General features: G+C 57.0%; 1 protein-coding gene across 3 annotated transcripts; it reads right to left on the bottom strand.

Annotated features, from left to right (window-relative positions):
- Window positions 1-630: 630 nt before the first annotated feature.
- Window positions 631-22,257, bottom strand: PDGFB (platelet derived growth factor subunit B). Of its 3 annotated transcripts, none has more exons than XM_061205092.1 (7): window positions 21,191-22,257; window positions 12,271-12,367; window positions 9,858-9,947; window positions 8,166-8,371; window positions 6,619-6,760; window positions 2,954-3,107; window positions 631-2,424 (listed from the first exon to the last, which is right to left on the bottom strand). In XM_061205092.1, the coding sequence occupies exons 1-6, from the start codon at window positions 21,251-21,253 to the stop codon at window positions 2,980-2,982; spliced, it is 726 nt and encodes a 241-aa protein (XP_061061075.1). In that variant the 5' UTR covers window positions 21,254-22,257; the 3' UTR covers window positions 631-2,424; window positions 2,954-2,979. The 3 variants fall into 3 exon arrangements, with proteins under 3 accessions (XP_061061075.1, XP_061061074.1, XP_061061076.1); XM_061205091.1 differs by having other exon boundaries at window positions 633-2,573; XM_061205093.1 differs by having other exon boundaries at window positions 634-2,573; window positions 2,954-3,104; window positions 21,191-22,256.
- Window positions 22,258-22,620: the final 363 nt, after the last annotated feature.

Here is a 22,620-nt window from a genome sequence, read left to right as displayed (position 1 = left end):
AAAAGCCCCTGGTAGAGACAGACACATGGTAGGGGATCAAGGTGAGTGAATGAATGAATGAGTCAGTCAGTCTATCAATCAACCAATCAATCAATCACAGGGAGCCCAAATGTTATTCAGTTTAACCTCAGCCAACTTGTCACCCAGCTGCCACTTACATACTTCCAGTGACAGGGAGCTCACTACTTCCAGGGGCAAAATGGTTTTAGTTTTAGATTGTCCGTATGATGAGTCAGATTCTCCACCTCCTAGGTTTCCCCGTCAGCGCTAGTCTGCCAGCAGGTAAGACCCAGAATACATCTAGCATCTTTTTCATGGAATCAGACCCAAGTCTTCGTGGATGAGGGGAAGCACGGAACCACACAGCAGGACCTTGGAGACCACAGGTCTCCTGGCCATCTTCTTCTGTTTCAGATGGTATTCTGACCAGAGAAGGGCTATGACTTGCCCAAGGCCACACAGCTGGCTAAGGGCCGAGCCAAGATCAGACCCCAGCCCCAACTTTCAGCTGTGTTCCTTCTAAATCCCACGGCCCCTCCAGGACCTCCTCCAGCCTTCCCCACGCTGGGTACCCCCTCCCCACAGCCAGTCCCACCCCATGATGCTGAGGATCCGTTTCCCTTGTGGAGACCCTCAGGCTGGAGAAACCCATCTCTTGTCACTGCCAGTGACAAGCACAGGGACGTGGGGTCCAGGTATCAGGAGCTGCAAGCGGGACCAAGCCATACAGAGTGGGCTGTCTGGCTCTCACCGGCTCCCAGACAGAGGCCTTGCTCAGAGCAGCGGGCCGGCGTGTGCGCGTGCATGTGTGAACGTGTGTGTGCGAGCGCACGCACGCGCCTGAGTTTGCGCCTGAGTCTCCCAGAGCGAGAGGAACCCATCGTAAGCTGTCGGCAAATCCTGCCAATGCGCAAAGGGTAATTGTCACATGCAGTGCCAACAGACAGATCTCCGGCGGATTCATTTGGTTTTGTTTTGTGGTTATTTTTTTTTACAACTTTAAATACGGAATATAAATAAATTTTACATTTAAAAAATAAAAGGAAAGCCCCCAAAAATATAATCACCGACTTTACAAACTGAAGGAAGCAGATTTGGGAGATGGGGGGAGGGGGGAAAGTGCAGTAGAAGGTGGAAAGGGAGGTGGGAGCTCAGACCCCACCCCTAGGGGGCCCTGGGGATCTTTTCCCTTTTCTCCCCCACTCCCAGCCCAAGAGCTGGTTTCCTGGGAGGAGCCACCAGAGATGGAACTCAAAAAGATCTAAGAAGAGGGGCGTGTGCAGGGGCGGAGCAAGGGCTACCCCCTACCCTTGGAGACTTTCTCTTGGGTTTTTCACACCTGCCTAAAGGGGAGACTGCTTGAGCTGAGGACTTGGGGAAATAGAGGCCACAGGGACAAGTGTTGCTCCCCTGTCCCCCACCAAGGGCTCAGTCCTGTCTGACCGCTCCAAGTCGTGGGCTGGGTCAGAGGCACAGCCAGTCCACACGGAGCCTTTGTGTCAATTAGGAAAAGGATCTCTTTCCTCAAGACACTTTACCTCCATCTGCCAAAAAATTGTCATAATAAATATACAAATTGGCCATGTCTACGGTTGTGTGTGACCTGTGCTCCCTGCATGCAGTGCCCTTGTGCAGTGCACACCCTGTACAACCTTACATGGCAGTCTTGGCTGGGCTGGGATACGACAGGCAGGCCCCCTGCTGCCCTGGGCCCTGGTCTTCTGTCCTACAGAGCAGTGACTGGGGTTATCTGAGGCCTCAAAAAGGGGTCCAAGAGCCCCTTGGTGGAGCAGACTGAAGGGTCAGGACAGGAGGAGACACAGGGTGGAGGTAGAGAGATGAAACAGAGGAAAAAGTGAACAGGGGGAGTGGAAGGAGGCAGTGCATGCCCAGGTCACCATCTCCATCCACCTCCGGAGCAAACTTCGTCTCTAACCCGTCTGAGAGGGCACATGGCTGCCTGGTGCTCTGGCCACACCTGCCTGGAGGAGTCCGCATCTTCAAAGAATTCAAACGTATAAAATGAAAAGAAGCCACTGTGAGCAGAGGTAACCAAGGGGAGATGACCAGGCCTGGGCATTGCAGGAGGGGGTTTTCTCCAGTCTATGCTCCCCAACACGGTCTCAGCCACAGGAGTACGAGTACCCTGGCCTGCCTGGGGGTGCTCCCGTCAGAGCTGGCTGCGGGTCCAGGGACAAGGCAGGCCATGCTGAGAGGTCCTCAGGCCCACGTGCAGGGTTTCAGGCCAGTCCACAGCGCTGGGGAAGGAAGCTCCTTTCCCCCAACAGCGACCCCATCAGTCTCTCTTGCACTTTCATCCCATTTTCTCCAGGTCAGGAGAGGAAGACAGCGATGGAGTCCAGGTCCTTCATTTCCTTCTTGAGCTTCTGGGCAAGATGCTGGAGGCCACTGAGGGGAGACCCACTGGTGGAAGGGTGGACGGACACGTGGAGGGGTGGGGGAAGCACCATTGGCCGTCCGAATCAGGCATCGAGACAGACGGACGAGGGGAACAATATTATCACTCCAAGGACCCCATGGGGGCAATACAGCAAATACCATATTAAATAACCCTGTAGGCCAAGCAGAGGGACACGGGGATCAGAAACAGCCTAGGGCTCCATCCCACTCTTACAGGCAACCAGGGGCAGGGAGCTGGGGTCGACCAGCTGCCCCTGATTTCCAGCAGAGCTCAGGGCTGGAAGATTTGAGGTTTAGACCTCCCATTCTCTTAGGACATACTGAGACACAGCTGGGCAGGGGTCCCTAAAGCCCCTCACCCAACCTGTGCCGTGGAAAAACTCCATTGATAACTGGAAGAGGAGATCAAGGCTTAGAGCCTGGATTTGGTACAGGAAAATGCCTCTCCCCCCACCCCTTCCTCAGCCAAAGCCACAGGCCAGGGAGAAGGAACACAGGGTGCTGGGCTTCAGTTTCCCCGCCGGGCCCTCACCTGCCCGCACTCTCCTGCAGATGCCCCTAGGCTCCGAGGGTCTCCTTCAGTGCCTTCTTGTCATGCGTGTGCTTGAACTTCCGGTGCTTCCCCTTGGGGGGCCGGCGGACTCGCACCGTCCGAATGGTCACCCGAGTTTGGGGCGTCCTGGCTGCTTGAGAGAAAGAAAGGTCTGGTTAGCAGGTGGATGAACACTGGCGGGGATTTGGGGGTGTCTATCCCCCTTGACTAAGGCCTGCCACAGACCTCCCCATATCCTCTGGGCTGAGAGAAGGGTTGGGAGGGGAGTCTAGATTTGAACCCAGCCAGACCTCCTGGGTTCAAATCCCAACTCCACCGCTCACCAGCTGTACCTTAGGGACAATTACTGAACCATTCTGTGCCTCTGCTTCCCCATCTGTGAAATGGGGATAACAAACTGCCCACCTCATAGGACTAGTGGAAGGAATAACTGACAATATGCTGGCAAACACAGAGGGGAGCGGATGAACTATGGCCTCAAGTTCTTTGTCATTACCCCACTGATATGCCCCCGATTTCCACGCCCCTTGTACCTGGACTGGACTTGGATCTGTTAACCAATTTAAGGAGGCAGACTGGTGCTGGTCAGTTCCAGGCATGAGCCTTAAGAAGGCCTGGCAGCTCCCACCTTTGCACTTTGGGGAACCCTGTGCTGTCACTTAAGAAGTCTGGTTGGCCTGCTGGGGTTGCCGCATGTGGGAGCCACATGGGGAGGAGAGGCCCTGGACTTCAGGGAGAGGGATAGAGGCCCAGCTCTCCTAGTGCAGCCTCCAGACAACTGACTGCAACTGCAAGAGATGCCACCAGGACCACCCAGCTGAGCGCAGTGAACCCACAGACGGGAGAAAGCATAGAAAATGACTACTGTCTTAAGCCACTAAGTTTAGAGAAGTGATCAGTAAATAGCAGCTGCTCTTATTCACTTGTTTCTTTTTTCCTTCCTTTGACCCCCTACTGAGGTTTCCTCCCACCAACCTCAGCCTCTTCCGGTCATGGGATGGGGGAGCCACTAGGCTTCGGGCATAACCACACCCCTCCACCACTGACCTGGGCCTTTCCCTCCATTGTACCTGTCATCTGCCTGGCCCTAGCCACTCCGAGAGGCAGTACAGTGGGGCAGGCCAGACCACCTGGGTCCAAACTGGGCTCTCCCAGGTGTTAGCTGTATGCTTTGGGGAAAGTCACATACACTCTCTGTGCCTCACTTCCCACATCTTTAAAACTGAGAACAGCAGCCCTGGCCCCCTAGGTTTAGGAGATAATACATGGAAATCACCAGAAACCCTTAGCTAGCATGCACCTGTCAAAGTTCTAAGCTTATTTATCCTCACAGCAGGTATAGGTTTGTACAGTTAACAGATGAGGAAACTGAGACAGAAAGTCTAGGATTTGAATGCAGGGATCTGCCTCTGGAATCCATGCTTTCAACCACTGGGCTGTAAATCACAGTGCCTGCCAGTCTTGGTCAAGATTAGCACTTATGTCTCTCTTCCTCCTGGGCTCCTAGGTAGACACCCTAGCAATGAAAGTTTTCTCTGCCAAGCTCAAGGCCTGCCTCTTCCTGGGAGCCTTCAGAGTTCTCCCCAGCCCACCCAGCTACTTTGGGGCCAACACCTGACTTCCCACCTCACAGACACAGGCTCCCATGAGGCAGTTACCCCACTGCTGCAAGTAGGAAATTTAGGGACTCAGTGGGGTCTCAGGTCCCCCTTGAGGGAGGCTGCCCGAGAGGGCCATTGAAGGGCCAGAGACAGGGCCATCAGCAGGACGCTGGGCTGGGAAAAGCCTGAGCAAGCTCAAGGTCATCACTCAGTTCATAAGTGATAGGGCAGAGATTTGAGCCCAGGAGGTCTGACACTGACTATCACACGTGCCACACCACCAGCTGCCACAGGAACTGTCACCCAGGGCCAAAATGCTGAAACTAAAATGGCAAGACCTACATATCAAGTGGTTGAACATGCCTCCTAAGAAACTGGTTCAGAAAATCACATGAAACAAAGGCAGGGAAAAGAACCCCATTCTAAACATAAAGAAGAATGTAATTTTTCCTGAACAGCAGTCATTCTCCATATTAACTCTACAAATAATTTACAACATGTCAGTTTGAAGCTGTCAAATTCTCAGCCTTCCTAGGACATCCATGACTCAGCTCAGCTCTTAGAACAGGAGGAAGAGGCTGAGATGGCCCTGTCTTCAGGAGGCTTGTTAGTAAGAAATGACAGTGAGATTGTCCTGTCCCCTAACCAAAGAAAGTTATTGAAAATCCAAACAGTCACCTGCATGATTTTTTTATGCTCATCTAATCTTATTAACTTAATGAGTCTCATTTGATCCTTACTTTTCTCCTCGAGGGAGAAAAGGCAGCAAGATACAGTCAAAAGAACCCAAAACTAGATGTTCCAAGACCTGGGTTCCAGGCTCAACTTTGTCGCTGTGCTACCTTCATGAAGTCCCTTAACCTCTCTGTGCTCCAGCAGCCCCATTAGTAACACTGAAGGACTGACTTGTAAGATCATCTCTAGCTCTAAAATTTTTAAATCCTTAAAAAAAAAAAAAAAAAAAAAGACGAGGCAAGTTAAGAGCCAGTGACAGCTGTCAGGGTGAGGGAGGAGCCAAGAACAGAACTTCAGGATACCTGAATTCTAGCTATGCCCCTACCTGGAACTGGCTGTGTGACCTTGGGCAAGACCTCAGCTTATCTGGACCTCAGGCACCTCCTCCATAAAATGCAGAGGAGGCAACTGGACCATTTTTTTAGTCCCTTTCAACTCTTTAAGTCAAACTTGCCCCTGAAATTGTGAATTCATGAAATCTAAGGACAGGAACAGAACTCCAGTTCCAACTTATCCGTGCGTTTGAACCCTATCTGTCACCTGCCTGCTACATTGTTGCCCAGCCTTTACTTGCATACCTCCAGGAACACAGAACTCACCACCTCACAAGGCAGACAATTCCATCTTGGACTCCTGACTGCTCACCAGCTTTTGCATATATGTAGTTAAAATCTCTCTCTGGTGATTTTCCCCCTCACTGGTCCTAATTCCCTCATCAAGGCTACCAGGAATTAGTTTGATTTCTCCTCCCCAGGACAAGTCGTCAAATATCTGGTTACGATATATGCCTTAGGGTGTTCTCTCATCCAGGCCATGGTTCCCTCCACCATTTCACGCACTCACAAAACAAAGTAGGGGGCTACGGTAGCAAGACTGGGATGGGGGCTGCTCTGGATGGGGCGGCCAGCAGACCTCTCGGAGGAGGTGACTTCTGACCTTAGACCCAAGTGAAGAGCGGGAGCTAGGCTTGTGAAGGGCCAGGAGGAGTGAATTTCAGCCAGAGTGACATGTACAAAGAAAAGCCCTGAGGCAGAAACTTACTTGGCCACTCAAACAGGCCAGCCTGGCTGGGGTGGCATAAGTGAGCGGGACTGGTTGGTAACAAGGCCAGAGGGCTAACCGGGGGCTACATCCTCACATAAGGCCTCCCAGGCAGGGGAGGAATCTGGATTGTTGTCAGTGACATGGAAAGCTGCAGGTGAACTTAACCAGGGGCATACCAGATCCAATTCCCCCCGCATGCCCCCGGCAGCTGCCATAGAAGAAGGGGGCTAAGCAATTAGAGGCAGACCCTGGATGGGCGGTTACCTCGCTGCTCCTGGGAACTCCCGGGACTTCGGGTCACGGGTCGTGCCACCACCGTCTCACACTTGCACGCCAGGTGGTCCTCCAAGGTCACCGTGGCCTTCTTAAAGGTTGGCTTCTTCCGCACAATCTCAATCTTTCTTACCTGGAGGACAGAACCACCAAAGTGCCTCCGTAAGACCACACAGGCAGGGTCCGGGAGAGCTGCCTGCCGGCTCTGCCACCCAGCATCCCCTGTGGTGATCTTTCCTCGAAAGCCTGGATTGCAGCAGGGTAGACGCTTTGGCCCAAACAATGGCAGGACCTTGCCCTCTGCTCTTCTCGTAGCTTTTCCATCAAAACAAGCCCTCCTGACCTGGTCTCCGGCAGCCCCCCTCAGATCCCCCAGAGAGGGAGAAAGGCATTTCCCGGTTAAGCGTGGGGCCTGCGGTGTCCTCATTCCCTGAGCGCCAGCCAAGGTCAGGGGCTGCAGCAGAGGCGGGGAGATGGTTGTCTGGAAGGAAGTGGGGGGAGGCTTTATCCAGGAGGGAGGCGGGAAGGGGGAGGTCAGCTGTCAGGTGTCCATCCACAGAGCTGGCAGTGTTGGGGACAGGAGATACCATGACACTGGGTGCCAGGGTAGAAAGTGACATTGGTAATCTTGGGCCCAAGGCCCAGGCCTGGGATGGAAGGCGGGCACGAGGCAAGGCCACGGCTGACCATAGGGGAGGGGAGTGTGGTGAGGCAGGCAGGGCACTTGGCAAGAGTAGGTAGAGAGCACCAGCCGGTCCTGAGCCCTGGAGAGGCGTGTCCACCGCCCAGCAGCAGCTCGGCCCAGCCTGAGCTGGTGTGTGGGTGAGGCTGCCCCCAGGGGTGCAGAAACCTTTCCACATAAACCAGAAGACAGCTGAGACTTCTCTGGCCCTGCCCTGCCCCGTGTGAGACCAGGAGCTCCCCAGGATGGCCCGTACTCTAAAATTTCCCTTGAGTCAGAGTGTACACCCAGTCTTTCCAGAAAGGGGACAGGATTCAGCATTCTGACTCTCCACTAGGGGCTGCCCCAGCTCTTTCAGGGTCTGTTGCTTGGAGGGGGTCTCTCTGCCCTCCTTGCTAAAGACACGACTTGTCAAAGGGAGATGGGTGGGTGTTAAAGATGCTGGGGCACCTAACTGAGCCTCTCTCTGTGTGGATTGAAGAAAACTGAGAGCCCTGAAGAGGGGAGATCTCTGAGGGAAGTTGAACAGCTGCCCAGAACGTTCTGAGTGTCCGATGTGTTTGTGGACCTGTCTGTTCCAGGGACATTTGGGGATTTGATCCCTGTAAAGGAGGAGGCAGCATCCTTTACATATGGCCCCACCCCCGGGGCCTGTCTGTGGCTCATGGTCACCGCAGCCTGGATGGCCTCAGCGGACCCATGGGCGGCCTCTGCACACCTGTCGGGAGGGAGCTTCTCGAGATCGGCCCTCTCTGGACGGAGCCCCGGAGCCCACCAGGAAGGCCTCTGGACGCCCCCCGAAGCCTGGTCAGCGAGTCCCGCGCCCCCCACCCTGGGCTGGCCGAGGCCTGGGTACCTGAACGGGCCGCAGCTGCACCTGCGTGGGGCGGCACTGCACATTGCGGTTGCTGCAGCAGCCGGAGCAGCGCTGCACCTCCACGCAGGGCGGCCACACCAGGAAGTTGGCGTTGGTGCGGTCTATGAGGCGCCGCGAGATCTCGAACACCTCGGTGCGTGTCTTGCACTCGGCGATCACGGCTGGCTCAGCGACTGTCGGGGAACCTGGAGGAAGCGGGGACCTCCATCAGGGTGGTGGGCCTGTCCAGAAGCCCCACCAACAGGAAAGCTCAGCACGGATCGCCTCTGGGACTGCTCGCCCTCAGAAACGCTGGCCTGTCCCATCTCCTTCAACCCCAGCGTGGAGGGTTACCAGCCACGGGACTTGGGCAGGCTGCTGACAGGCTTGAGGCCTCAGTTTCCCCACGTGCAAAATGGGGATGATCAGGGACTTCCCTGGTGGCGCAGTGGTTAAGAATCCGTCAATGCAGGGGACATGTTTGAGCCCTGGTCCGGGAGGATCCCACATGTCGCGGAGCAACTAAGCCCGTGCGCCACAACTACTGAAGCCCGAGTGCCTAGAGCCCGTGCTCTGCCTCAAGAGAAGCCACTGCAATGAGAAGTCTGCGCACCACAACGAAGACCCAATGCAGCCAAATAAATAAATAAAAATGGGGATGATGAGATCTATACCCCAAAACCACTGTGGATCAAGTGAGATCATTCCGAGAGCGCTGGCGCGGGGTCCACGTCAGTTTCCTCCTGCCAGCCCTCAACCATTTTATTCGATGATTTCACACATTTATGAGTTTGCCCGGCATGTGGCCCTTACTTGTGTATTATCTTGTAGCCACTCTCACATTGCTGTTTACACTGTAATCTATTCTTACGTTTTTGCTTCTTTCAAGCCTCAGTCTCCTCACCTACGAAATGGGAAAATAACAGTTCCTATACTGTACTTGCCGATCAAAGGAGGAATGTGAAAGTTGGCCTACAGCAGGCTTACAGTCAATGCTGGGGTGACTGTCATCTGTCATTATTCACATATAGAGGAACTGAGGCTCGGAGAGCTAAATTAGCTGCCCAAATTCACAGAGCAAAGAGTGAAACTCAGGCCACCTGACTCTTATGTGGCGGGCCCCCCAGCCACGGTCTACAGAATTTTGGGGACTGCAGGTGGGCAGAGAGGAAGAGGGGCTTGGAGCGAGCACCCGCCTCCCTAAGAAAGCTTCTGCGGGACCCAGTGACCTGTACCTTCCTTTGCTTCACGCCTGCTGTCACAGGCACAGCGCTTCGCTGCAGAGGAGACATGCAGCCTGCCAGCGGCACTGGGTTCAAGCAAGAAGAGCCGCTTAGGATCCCAGCCCCACCACTTGCTAGCTGTGTGACCTCAGCTGCTTTTTTACCCTCTCTGGGCCCCAGTTTTCAACTCTATAAAATGGGGTTAATAATCTCCACCTCCAAGGTTGAACTAATGAACCGATGAGGTTTTAACGAACTATATTTAGAAAACAGTGTGTGTTGGGGGAGGGGAGGATGATGGCTTAGCTCCTTAATAGAGGGTACTTAAGGATGGCTGTGCTCCTTCAGTTCCACTCGGTCCTCAGTGTCAGGGCGAAGGAGCAGGCCCTCTGGCCTCGGGCTGGCTGCATCCCCAATTCTTCCCTGGCTCCCACCTTTGAGAGGCCACCGTTCTCACCCTCAGTCTTACCTAGGCTCCTTCTCCCGCGGGATAAGCTATCCAGCTCGCCTCCAGAATGGGACCGGGTCAAATTCAGGTCCAATTCAGCCCCGTCTTCATCTGTAAGAGGAGGTCAGACACACTCTGAAAACCGTTGGCTGGCTCGACCAGGGCTCTGGGGGCTCCGATGCAGGTTCCAGGGCAGGCGGGAGGACTGCTTCCCTCCCCATCCCCCACTGGCACACCACTCCAGAAAACGGTCTCCCCTTCTGGCTCCCTGTAAACCCGAGGGTCCCAGCTCTGAGGAGGGGCCCCTCCGGACAAACCCCAGGGTGGCCATGGGACTCAGAGGGTGGTGGGGCCCTGACTGCATCGCCAAGGGATCATCAGCCCCACTCCGGGCCCTTCAACCACATATTTGGACAGAACCCATGTCAATGGAGTTAAAAATAACCCATCCCCTTTGCTACTGTAAGAGAACCCTCCTTGGCCTCCAGGGCAGGGTGAGGACCCAGAGCTCTGAAGGCTAGTTTCCAGAGCCCCTCCACCCAGCGTTCCCATAGGAAGTGCTGAATGGAGATATTCCCAGAATCCCCAGGGGGGACCGGCATGCCCTGGACACAGCCCCTCTGGAGCCCCGGACAATGGCCCAGTTGGGCGGGGAAGAGGGAGGGAAGGAGAGGGATGGGGGTGGAGGCTGAAGGCAGAGACAGGGTGAAGAGCCAGGCCTGGTGGGGCGGTGGGTGGGGTGTTGGGGGAGCCCTTGCCCTGCCCCCTTTTCGGCCCTGGTCTCTCTCCAGCCCCCAGTCTATCACCGTGTTTGTCCCTCTCCCCCTAACCTTTTGCCCCACTTCTGCCCTATGTTGTCCATTTATTCCTAAAGTCACAAACCACAGCTCCCTTCTCTATCCTGGGTGGCCCTCATCTCAGCATCATTGGCACTCCTTGGAGGCATCCCTCTCTCTAGAGATGGCGGCCGGAAGCGTCTGCGGGAAGTGAGGGTTGCAGAAGACTTGGAGCTCCACACTGAACTGTGGGCAGCCCCTTCTATCTCTTGACGGCTGAAGCGCCAGCAAATAAACTATGGGGGTTGAGGACAAGCTCCTGCTCCCTCCACGCAGCGCCTCACGCTCCCGCTGTCTCCCCAGCCCACCAGCCCACTGGCCCTGCCCATGACAAAGCTCCCCGCTCATCCGTGCGGGCTCCCAGTAGGTCCTGTGTGGAGGAGACTGTGCTATAACTGGTGCCTTTCCGTCTAGCCTACTGCTCCTGCGTCAGCACGTCTGTCTGTCCTCCTCACTCCCTTCCTTTCTCTCTGCCATCTCTGGAATGTCCCTGGTGGGGAGGAGATGGGGAAAAGATGTGCTTTGTGGAAAGGTTAAGTTGATTAGGAAAAAATAGCCACACGGTTGCCTTGAAACAGGCCTGCTATTGAAAATCTCATCTCGGAGCTCCCGACTCCCACCCGGGGTACACAGGGGCTGCCCGAGGGTGAGGGCCAAGGGCCTTGGGAAGAAACAGCAGAGAGGCTAAATTTGGAAGTTGCCCCATTGTGTTGACCAGGGCTGGCCAGTCGGGCATGGGGTGGGAGGTGTGGGAGACATGGGGCGGGGGGCCTGGTGAACAATAGGTGGGCCCAGCTGGGGCCCCCTCCCGCCTGCCTCGCCAGCCCCCAGCACAGGCGGGTTTGAAAGGGCCCGGGAATGCTTTTGAGAGGGAGCCAGGGGCCCAACGGGGAGAGGAAACAAAGGCAGGAAATGCTGTCCCCCGTAGATAGCAGTCTGGGCAAGGATTACAAAGTGACAAAGAGACAAAACCCCAGAGGGAAGGGGAGCTGGGGGTGCAGGGGGGCTGCCGACTAGGGCTCCAGGGAACAGGCCAGAGGTTAGAATAGAATGGAATTTGCTCTGAAGGCAGCGTTTATAAATACATTCCCGACCCAGCCCGCCAGCCCCGCCACGTGTGTGCCACCAAGCACGTGCCCATGCGCTGAGCGCGCTCTTGGGCAAGGGCAGGGCTGCCCACTAGTGTGGGCCAGGTGTCCCCTGGAGACCTTGGAGACTGGGCCCTCGGCCAGAGGGGCAGGGAGAGGGCCCCTCTGGCACCACCCTCCCCGGCCGAGCCCACACCCGGAGGCACATTCGGCAGATGCCCTGGGTACCTTCTCCCTGCCCCCTCCTCTCGGCACCCCGCCCTCTGCACCCCGCCAGAGCCACATGTGGGAGCTTCTCCCGCCACGCCCCACATCCCAGGTAGCAACCCGTCCGCCTACTCAGCCCTGCCTGGGACAGGTGTGGCCGAGCCCTGCGGGGCTGCCACAGGCCTCTGGGTCTCTGGATGCCAAGGGAGCGGGGATGCCCTTGCCAGATGCCCTGCCCCCCTTGGCAGCGGGGATGCCCAGGGCTCAGCAGAGGGCCAGAGCACGGGCGAGGGTTCAATTCACCTCCGGAGTCTCCGTGCAGCAGGCGCTGGAGGTCATCGAAGGAACGAATGGAGTGGTCACTCAGCATCTCGTAGAGCTCCTCGGGAATGGGGTCCCCCTGCCAGGCAGACACAGGGGGGCCAAGTGAGCTGGGAGCAAGGGCTTCCCAGCCGTGGCCCTCTTCCCCCCAACATACACACTCCCTCCTATGGCAAGTTCCCATAGGGCCCCTTGGCCACGGACAAATGGACAGCCAGGCCGGGGGCAGGCAGGGGTCGGGGGGAGATTCCAGGCCTGACAACCAGGAGCACAAAGGCCCGGGACCAGAACCTGCGGAAGCCTCTAAGATGCAGCTCAGATCTGCACCCCTCACCCCCAAACAGAACCTCAGCTTGCTTTAAGTTAGATTTGATCATATGTATCTGTCTCCCCATCACACTACAGGTTCTGGAGGCTCCAACAATCTGATTTCTCTCTGCTTCCCCTCCACGCCTGACAGCTAAAGGCAGCCAGCATTTGTCATGGGAGATCGAATTATCCCCATTTGACAGAGGTAAAAACAGAGGCTCAAATAGGCGACATCCTTTGTCGGAGTCCTACAGCCAATTATCAGCAGAACCTGCGTTCAAATCCAAATCTTTCTGATGGCAGAGCCTGTACCCCCAGCCACCTGGGTACACAAGGTGTTTAATAGATGCTTGAAGAGTTGGATGGTCTCAGGAGGCCACATGTACTAGCGTTATCTATTTAGCCTCTCACTCAAAAGAGGAGGGAAGGGAATCCTCAGATACAGCCGGGAAACCTGAAAGCTCACCAGTGCCCCATGCCCAACCAAACCCTATTTTTAGAGCCCCTCTGGCCTGTTGCCAAAAACACTTGAAACTTAATAAGCACATTGACAGGCCCCATTTGGAGCCGGGCTTCCTCCAGGGAAATCACAGGTCCTACAATAACATGAGAGCAGCCCTCACAGGGATGTCACGGCCCCGTCCCCCATGGTCCAGGGAGACCTGAGGGGCTGATGCCAAAGGTCTTGAAAAAGAGGTGAGGGCCTCTTTCTTGTGCCTCCGGGCAAAGAAAATGCGCAAGATCTGCTGCGTGTCCGAACTCACACCCGTGCAGACACACGCACGTGCACACGTAAACACACAGGAGGGCTCCGCCTTGTGGGAGGAGCCCCTGGGGAGGGTTTCAGCAGACCTGACTTACTACTGCCTGACCTTGGGTTACACAAGTCTGTGCCTCAGTTTCCCTGGATTAAGAAGGCAGGCGCCCCTGGTCGAGCTGGTGCACTGAACTCTCCAAAGACTGGAGTGCTGAGAGGCTTCCCACAGGCTGCCTCGAGGAAGGAACGCCGCCCTCTCCCCGCCTCGTGGCCAGTCCCCCGGGGTGCTCCCCGAAAGGTCTGTTAGGAGCCTGGTGACTGATCAGGTTCTAGCCTCCCCCAAAGCTCTGCCTCCTCATCACTTATCAACACCTCCTCCAGGGGCCCCACCACACGCGGGCCTGGCCACTGGAGTCAGCCCTGGAGCCAGAAGGCCAGGGTGGAGTGTGGCCATGTCCCCTCTTAAAGCAAATTCCTTGAGAGCTCTGAGCTGAGTTTCTTCATTGGCACGTGGAGCTTATAAACCTGCCTGGTGCAGGTATGAGGAGGTATACCTGGGAGGTATGAGGGAGAGAAGGGTGGGGGTCTAGCAGTAAGCTTGGCTGGGAGCTGGGGTCCACAACGGCACAGCCGGGAAACCAGGGGATGCGTGTGTGAGATGGGGAGGGATGTCAACTCAGCTGCCCCTCACTTTCCTCTCCCACCTCCACGTGGCCTGCCTCCTCCAACCCAGAGAGACCATGCCTTTGGTGGTCTCCAAATGTGGACACAGGACCCAACCCACGGAACGGAAAGCAGCTGGCTGGTCTCCGGTGAAGCCCAAGGCAGGCCACTGCCCCTGAGGGTTTTGTCTGCCCCAGATCTGGTAGTCCAAAGAGCGGGATTTCACCTCCCCCGCTACTAACCTCCCCGTGAACTCAGGTTGGCCACCGCCCCTCTCTGATCCTGGCTCTCAGTTGCAAATTGAAGGGGTTGAAGACATTTGATTCAATTCTAATTCTGCCTGGGGTTCCCGGGAGAAGCAGCAGAGGAAACCCCAGGGTGGGGTCCCCAGCCAGGTCTCCCAGGCTGCTTGTGGAGTAATGATTCAACTAACCCCCCAGGAGAGGGGCCCAAAGGCCCAGGACCAAATGGCACATAGCACTCGTGCCAAGACCTCCTTGCCCCCTGGAGAGCTGTCTGCCGCTGCCGCTGCGGGCCAAGGCAGGGTAGGCAGACTCCCAAACAGGCCTACCTAGCAGATGCCCCAGACCCAGCCTATGATGCAAAGGAGATGCCGTCTCATGGAAACAAGCCCACAACCTCCCAGGCTGAGTGGGGAAGAGCCCAGGATAGAGACAGGAGAGGTGGGAGAAGCACACAGTAGGTGCTCGATAAATACTGGTAAAATGCATGAAGGACTCTCCCCTTGTCTCTGGAGTTGTCTCCTGTATGATTCTCCCCCTCCTCCACCAGGAGGACCACCCCCCCTGAGCACACTGCCTCCTAAAGAGTCCACTTTCCTCTAAGCAGAGACGCCATTCCTGCACGTGCTTTCAGTAATTTGGCCACTGGATGCCCAGAACACCCTGAGAGCCCCTGGATTTGACACTAATAATTTGACACAGCTAACTTCTGCGAAGTGCTAACTACAGGCCAGACACTGAGTTAAATGCTGTACCCACTACCCACGCCAAGAGGCTGGCGCTTTTTGTATTCCCATCTTCCAGATGAGGAAGCTGAGGCTTAGAAAAATTCAGTAAACAGCTACAGGTCTACACGACTCGTAAGTGGCAGAGTGGGCCCCTCTGTCCCAGCGCCATGGAGCTGCCTGGGCATTAACCTCAGTTCCTGTCAGCTCCCCACCCTGCAGGGGTCATGAGCAGCCGTTCTCAGTCAGGGGCGGGTGGGCCCCCGGGGGACACTGGTCATGTCTGGAGGCATTTTTGGTGGTTATAAATAGAGGAATGCTACTGGCATCTAGTAGGTGGAGGCGAGTGAAGCTGCTAAACATCCTTCGATGCACAGGACAGCCTCCACAATAAAGAATTCTCTGGTCCCAAACATCCACAGTGAAGAGATGGAAAAGCTCTGTAGTAGACAAAGCAAGGGCTTCAGCTGCCAGGGAAACCTGGGTTCTTGGAGTCAGGCTTTTAACAACCTAAAACCTCAGCTTCTTTTTTTTTTAGGTCAAACTTTTTATTGAAGTGTAACATACACACATTAAAGTACAGAGGTCATAAGTATACAGCTTAATTAATTTTCACAAAGTAAACACATACCTTGAGAAATAAACAGACCATCCCAGCACCTGAGATGCTCTCCTTGCATCTCCTCTTAGTCACAACTCCTTTTAAGGGTAACCACTATCCCATTTTCTATTACTGTTAGGTTTGTCTGATTCTGAACTATGTTCTCTTTGGTAATGGGCTTCTTTGTTCAACATTACATTTGTGAGACTTATCCAGGTTGCTGTATTTAGTAGTGGTTCATTCATTTACATTCTATTAAATAAGTATTCTACAATTTATTTATACGTTTTACTCGATATATTTTTGGGTTGTCTCCATTTTGAGGCTATTGTGAATAGGGCTGTTATTAAAATTCTTATATTTCTCTTTGGGTGCATATTAGCATAATTAAAATTAAATAATGGGCGATGGTTGCATAACTCTATGAATTCTGAATTGCCAATTTCTGCAAAGAAGCCAGTTGGGATTTTGATAGAAATTGAGTTGAATGTGTAGATCAATTTGAAGATTAATGCCATCCTAACAGTATTTACTATTCTAACCCATGAACATGGATGTCATTCTTTTTATTTAGATATTTTAAAATTTCTTTCAACAATGCTTTGTACTTTTCAATGTATAAATCTTACACTCCTTTTGTTAATTTTATTCCTAAGTATATTATTCTTATTGATGCTATTATAAATGGAATTGCTTTCTTTTTTTTTTTTTAACATCTTTATTGGAGTATAATAGCACAGGGAGATCAGCTCAGTGCTTTGTGACCACCTAGAGGGGTGGGATAGGGAGGGTGGGAGGGAGACGCAAGAGCGAGGGGATATGGTGATATATGTATACATATGGCTGATTCACTTTGTTATACAGCAGAAACTAACACAACCTCCGCTTCTTTATCTTTTAAATGGGGCTAATAATACCTCAGCGGCGTTATTGGGAGGCGGAATCGCACCTAGCAGAGCAGCCAGCAAATGATGGGTAGTTAATGAGCCCTGCTGTGATCCCCATGCATTCCTTCAGTGTGGCTCCTTGAGGGCAGCAGTGAGCAGCACGCATGCGCGGGGCCTGCAGTGCAGGACATTTTTGAGGATGATAGTGGGTAGGTGGAGAGTATGTGGCTTTGCATTATCCCCTGTGCCGGGCCACAGGAAATGACACCTGAGCCCCACACTGGCACTTGCCCGGGGCCGTGTGGGCTGGTGGGTGGGTCCCTTCCGGGGCTGGGGGTGGCTGAGAGGTGGGCAAATTCAGCCTGTGGTCAGCTCCAGGATGCAATGCCCTGGGAGAGACTCACATGGGCACCTGCTGGGGGTCAGAGGTTACTCAAGGTGTGGGAGGGTGAGCAGCCCGGAGCCGGGCACAGGTTCTAGAAGCCTCCTTAGGGTGGGCAGCTCCCCCTCGGAGATAGGAAAGGAGGCCTGGCACCCTGATGAAGCTGCCCCAGATCTCAGGCCTGGGGTTCCTGGCAGGGCGAGGGTGTGGCAAGAAGGCAGCTGGGGCACAGCCAGCTGTGGGAGCCAAGGCAAACAGCCTTCTCCCCACCCCACCCCTAACGCCAGCTGCGGAAGGTAGGAAGGGAACAAGCCAGCTGAGGCCAGGTGAATTACCTGCTCCCAGCCAGGCTGGCAGATTAAAGGGGCTTGGACCCCACCCTCTGCCTGGGCCCCAGCTGTACACACAGATATACACTCCCCAGACTGCCTGCCGTTCAGCTGAGGGAGACAACACGGGCTTGGCCCAAGCAAGCAGGGGCGTTGTCAGTGGCTGGCAGAGGGAGAAGGCCTTGGAGCGCCCGCCTGCCTGGGAGTCTCAGGCCTGATTTAGAGTCAATGCCAAAGCCAAGCCCTTTGAAGAAGCCTTCTCTGGGCAGACCACAGAAGCCATTTAGAACCAGCCTTTCCCACCTAGTATTTCCCTGCCTTATTGCTCCTGGGACCCTCCCACTCCCCCACCGCTATTACTGTTAGCCCAGCCCCCCATTGGGCTCCCGCGTCTCCCTCCAGCAGAAAAACTGTTAGACCAGGAAGAGAGAGGCCAGGGCAGCAATTACAATCCTGGCAGCGCATGGCAATCACTGACCCCAGCCACCCCTGGTCCCAACTCGCAGCACCGAGTGGGGCCCAGGAATCTGCATTTTCATAAGGCAGGTAATTCTGCTGCTCTCGGGGAGCTCTGAGCTGATCCAAACTTCTCATTTTTTTTTTTTAGGTGGTAGAAACTGAGGCCCAGCTCAAGATACCCAGAACCTTTGCAATCTAATTTTCCTTCTGTTTCTTTCTCTCTATCCAGTCTAATCTTGGCAGTCCAAGTACCAAGACATGGAAAAGAAAGAAGTGCTTGTCTCTCAAGATGGGGGTGGGGGGAGGGAGCGATGCAGGGGGACGCAAATGAAGATGCCTACTGGGGGGCAGCATGGCTATGTTGGGCTGCCCTGCGGGAGGACTGAATGAGGCCGCGTTTATAAAGCACTTAGCAAGCCCTAGACACATGTCTGGTCCTTCCCTCCCCGCCCCCGCAAGGATTCCCTGTCCTTTCCACAAATATTTACAGATTATCCACCATGGGCCAGGCACCGTTCTAAGCAGGGGAGACAGTGGTGACCAGGACAAAAGCTCTCTCGTGGAGTTTATACTCTGGTGACGAAAAACATATAATAACTAAATAAATCAGAAAATGAAAATAGTTGTGCTAGAAGGGCATTTCAGTGGGGGGGGGGGTGAGGGAAGACTCTGAAAGGGACTTATGAGGCCCATGGCAAGCACCTCTTTACACTCGGGCTGAATCAATCTCTCTCTCTCACGTACACACACACTGTTCCTAGGTCTTGCACCAGAGCCCCCAAATTCTGTTTGATCCTAACCTGCAGCAAGTCAGTCTCCCACTACCTAAGGCCATTAGCAAACCAGAAAGAAGCTGGGCGATTGAAGGTCTGCGGGCCCCTTCACTCCTTCTCGGCAGAAGGTGCAGAGGCCAGAGACATCACATGACAAGGAGAGTCACCCTCCGGAAGCCAGCTCAGCTGATGGAGATGGGACCTTATGGGCCTCAGCCAACCCTCAGCCAGGCCCCACCTCAGAGCTCCCCAATCCCTCCTTCCCAGCTGCTGAGGCCTCCACCTGAGGCTCAGTACAAGCGTGCCAAGGACATGGCCAACCCCAAGGCGACCTCCACCAGCAAGCCCTCCTGGACTGGCTCCCATGTCAATAGGTTTTCCCTTTAGGTCTCCCCCCTCAGAGACTCCTGAGGCTTACTCAGGCTCTGCAGGAAACTGCTTCGTAAACTGTAAAGCACTACACAGCTGTGGGTTGCTGAAGGCCATGTTCAAGGATGCTGTGATTCAAGTGAGGAGAAAGGCACCAGCTTCCGTGCCATAGCCTCCCCAGCAAACACACATACCCCTGGGGCTCTGGAAAAGGAGGAGGAGGCGCTGGATGAAGCTGGAAATGGAAAGGGCAGGCCTGGGAAGGCCTTCTCCAGCCGTCACCCAGCCTCTCCAGAGCGGGCTGCGATCCCCAAAGAGGATAGAACAGTCAGGGGTGGGAAACCCCCTCAGCCATTCGTGGTCATCCAGTCTTGGAGGTTCAGAGAAGGGCTTATTTGAAGGGAGAAACGCTCCGGACATCACAGCGCCCCCCATTTTCGGCCACATGAGCATGGTTTTAAAAAGCAATCACAGAAGGATAATGCTTGAGGGGCTTCGAGCCGACCTGACCAGGCAAAAACCAGTGGGTGCTGTGGAGCCGGGACCTGACGGGAGGGTCCCTGTTTCCACTCCCTCATAGGACCCAGGAAGGAAACGGGGTCGCTGCAGAGATAACTAGGTTCCAAGGCCCACGGTGGGCTCACCTGTTGCGCGGGGGTGGGCACCTGGTGCATGGGGGTATAGGGGCCGTGCGTGCCTATGTGCGTGCGTAGGTGTGCGCGCACGTGTGCTCAGGCTGCGTGTTCGGGGGCCGTGCGTACGTGTGTATGCGGTGCGCGCGCGTGTGCCCCGCGTGTGCACGGGCGTGGCGGCGGCGGGCGCGCGACCCGGCCGCGGTAGTGCGTGCCCGTCGCTCTGCGCACCCGCCCGCCCGCCGGAGCGCAGCATCGCCTCCGGCCAAGAGTGTGCATGCGTGGGGTGAGTGAGCGAGTCGGGGGGCCGGGCGGGGTGGGCTGCGGAGAGCAGCGGCGGGGGCGCCGCCGTTCCCAGGACGCCCTGGCACCTGGCCCAGCCCCCAGACCCCGCGGCGAGGCAAAGCGGCAGCTGGGGCCGGCCGGCGCCCCCCTTCGCAACAGCTGGACGCGGCCCGGGGGGCTGCGGGAGCGGAGAGGAGGGGGCGTCGGGAGGGGCCTGTAGGCTGCCGGGCTGAGCCCCGCGTCCTCCCTCCCGGGTGCTGGCCGCGGGGGGTGGCCGCGGAAGGGCGGGGCCCCAGGGCGGGCGGCCGGCGGCCCTCGAGGAGCCCCGAGAACAAAAGGAGACGGCGACGGCTCCTCCGTGGTCAAAACAACCTGCGCTGGCGGCGGCCCAAGGCCCGGCCGCGGCCTCGGAGCTCTTCACCTTAACCCCTTCGCCGCCGCCTCCTCCTTCCTGCGCCTCGTTGGAGGCCGAGAGGGGCCGGCCCTCCCCGGGAGCGGGCGAGGTGCGGGCTCCCGGCCGCGGCCGAGCAGAGGCGGGACGGGACCCAGGCACGCCGCGCTCCCCGCTGCCCTCTTCTCCCCGGCACCTCGCGCTTCCTCCCTGCCCCGCCCCCTTTCCCACCTGGATTCCGGGTAGACTTGCCAACTCACTGCTACGTGAGGCTGGGAGGGGTGCGGGGGACTCATACAATCTGATAGCTCCCGCAGACGTTTTTACACCCCAGCTCTGCTAGGCTTTTACAGGCGGCGCGCTCCGCACCCTGCGAGCGGGGGAGAGAGGTGCGTTCTCTCGCAGGGTGCGGGCGCAGGTATGGCGCGACCTCAGGCACACACCGCCCCGGGGGCTGGATTCCCTAAGACCCCCACTCCTCCCCTAATCCCAAGTGCCCAAAACCTCTCTCGGCACCCACTGCGCCCAAGACACAGGCTGCTCCTGCACCGCACTCTGGGGCCGGGCAAGACCTGCACGAGCCCCGAGGGCACCCAGCCCGACCGGGAGCTGGAGCCAGGGTGGGACGGAAACCCCCGCCGAAGACTGGCGTGGCTGCCACCAGCGGTGCGCGAGCTCGCACCTCCCGTGCAAGCCGGGTCCTGGACAGGACCTAAGCTGTAGCCGAAGTGGGCTCGGGAGGACGCGCTGCCTGCTGCCTCAGCACCACCCCACCCCTCTCCCTTGGCCTAGGAGGGGGCTATTCTCGGGTTCCTGAGGGGTGGGAGACAGGACCACACACACCTTCCCCTGACGCCTAAAAGCTCGGAGATCTGAGATCGCCCCTGGGAAAGAAAGGCACCGCTGCCCCCTCCTCTTAGAGCCTGGCACCTCCCGGACCTCGCGTCCCAGCCCTCGGAGGTCACCTAGCGCCCGGCGCCAGACCCAGGGACTGCATGGGTCCAAAGTTCACTGCAGCGAAAGGAGGGGGCGATCAGGGGGGTAGGGGTCGGGGGTAATGAATGAAGCGAAGCAGCCCCAGCCGCCGTCGCAACTCACCTCGGCGCTGACCAGACGCAGGTAGCAGCAGAGAGACAGGAAGAGCGCCCAGCAGCGATTCATGCCGACTCCGGGCCCGGCCCCGCGGGGCCCCGGACTCGTGGACCGAGCGCGCCGCCCCCGCGGCCAGGGTGGGGGGCGGGGGCTGGGGAGGGAGGTGGGCTCTGCTCGGGTCTGCGGCGATCAGGCGCTCAGGCCGCTGCAGCCGCCGCCGCGGCTCACCCGCATGGCCCCCGGGCGCCGCCGCCCCCAGCCCGGGCTCCGTCGTTGGGGGGTTGGGGAGGACCTGGGCGCGGGACCAGGGTCCGAGGCCGCTACCTGGGCGGATCCCGAGCCCGAGCGAGCATCCACGGCCGGGGGGCTGCGTCGCGAACCAGCCGAGGCGTCTAGCCGTGTGGGGGCGCCCAGGGGACTCCAACCTCGAAGAGGAAAAAGAACACGGCAGTCGATGGTTCGTCTTCGCTCGCCGGCTAAAGGCGTTTTCCTCTGCCCGCCGGCTTAGGTTTTTTGCAACGTTTTCTGGAAAGGCCCCCGAAGTCGGAAAGCGCAGAGCTGGGCACCTCAAAGCCAAAGTCTCCCCCAAAAAACTTTTTCCAAAGTTGGCTTTGCAGCGGCGGCTCGAGTACCCGGGCAGGGAGAGGTGCAAACTCCCGCCCGGGCCGGGTGGGGGGGCCGGAGCGTGTGCGCCCTGGCGCGGGGCCCGGGCGGCGGGCACGGCTGCTCCGCGCGCGCGTCGTGCCCGCTGCGCGCTGGACCGGGCCCGGCAGACAGGTGGACGCGGCGCGAGTCTGTCGGTCCGTCTGCCCGCCCGCTCGCCGCTCTGGGCGTCCTCTGCGGGCTGCGAGTTGCGGCTGCTCCGGCTTTCTCTTTGCAACGAGGCTGGAGGGTGGGCTTTTTTCCCCCTTTTTGCGCGTGTGTGTCTGTGTGTGCGCGCAAAATATCCCTATCTCGGGAATGAAAGATGGGCGCTGGCGGCCAGAGGGGAGCCCTCAGGGAGGCAGCGGGGGAGGCTGCGGGCGCACGGGGAGGCAGGCGGGCTGCTCCCAGCGGCAGGAGGAGAAGTTGCCACCCTTTCAGCTGTTCCGGCCTTTATAAAGGAGAAGGGAGAGTGCGAGAGGTGGGTGGAGACAGCCTTTCCTCTTCTGGCCGAGAGTCAGTACCGGGAGGGGGGAAGGGGGCGGGAGCTCCGGGAGGGCCTGAGGCGAGGATGGGGTGCCTAGGGGCTTCCAAAAGCCCAGCAGCCCCTCCGCCCAGGAATCTGGTCCCTGGAAAGGGAGAACTAGGAGCAACCAAACGCTGGGCCCCTCAGCACAGTGTCTGTGGCCTGGTTTCTAGCCCACGTGGTTGGGGGCAGGGGTGTCTCCAAGGCCGCTGGCTTGCAGGAGTGCAAGCCCGCACCTCCAGGACCAGACATTTGCACCATAGCACAG

Source organism: Eubalaena glacialis, chromosome 11 (genome assembly GCF_028564815.1).
Source record: "Eubalaena glacialis isolate mEubGla1 chromosome 11, mEubGla1.1.hap2.+ XY, whole genome shotgun sequence".
Taxonomy (NCBI): domain Eukaryota; kingdom Metazoa; phylum Chordata; class Mammalia; order Artiodactyla; family Balaenidae; genus Eubalaena; species Eubalaena glacialis.
The sequence above is the reverse complement of the archived record's forward strand: the minus strand, read 5'-3'. Positions and strand labels throughout refer to the sequence as shown.

Bases quoted from the DNA above. Each gene is read 5' to 3' on its own strand.
- PDGFB (XM_061205092.1), bottom strand. From the start codon at position 21,253: ATGAATCGCTGCTGGGCGCTCTTCCTGTCTCTCTGCTGCTACCTGCGT. The intron at 8,372-9,857 runs GTAAGACTGAGG...CGCTTCCTCCAG, and splicing joins CCGCGGGAGAAGGAGCCTAG to GTTCCCCGACAGTCGCTGAG. The intron at 6,761-8,165 runs GTACCCAGGCCT...TCTGTCCTCCAG, and splicing joins TGCAGCTGCGGCCCGTTCAG to GTAAGAAAGATTGAGATTGT.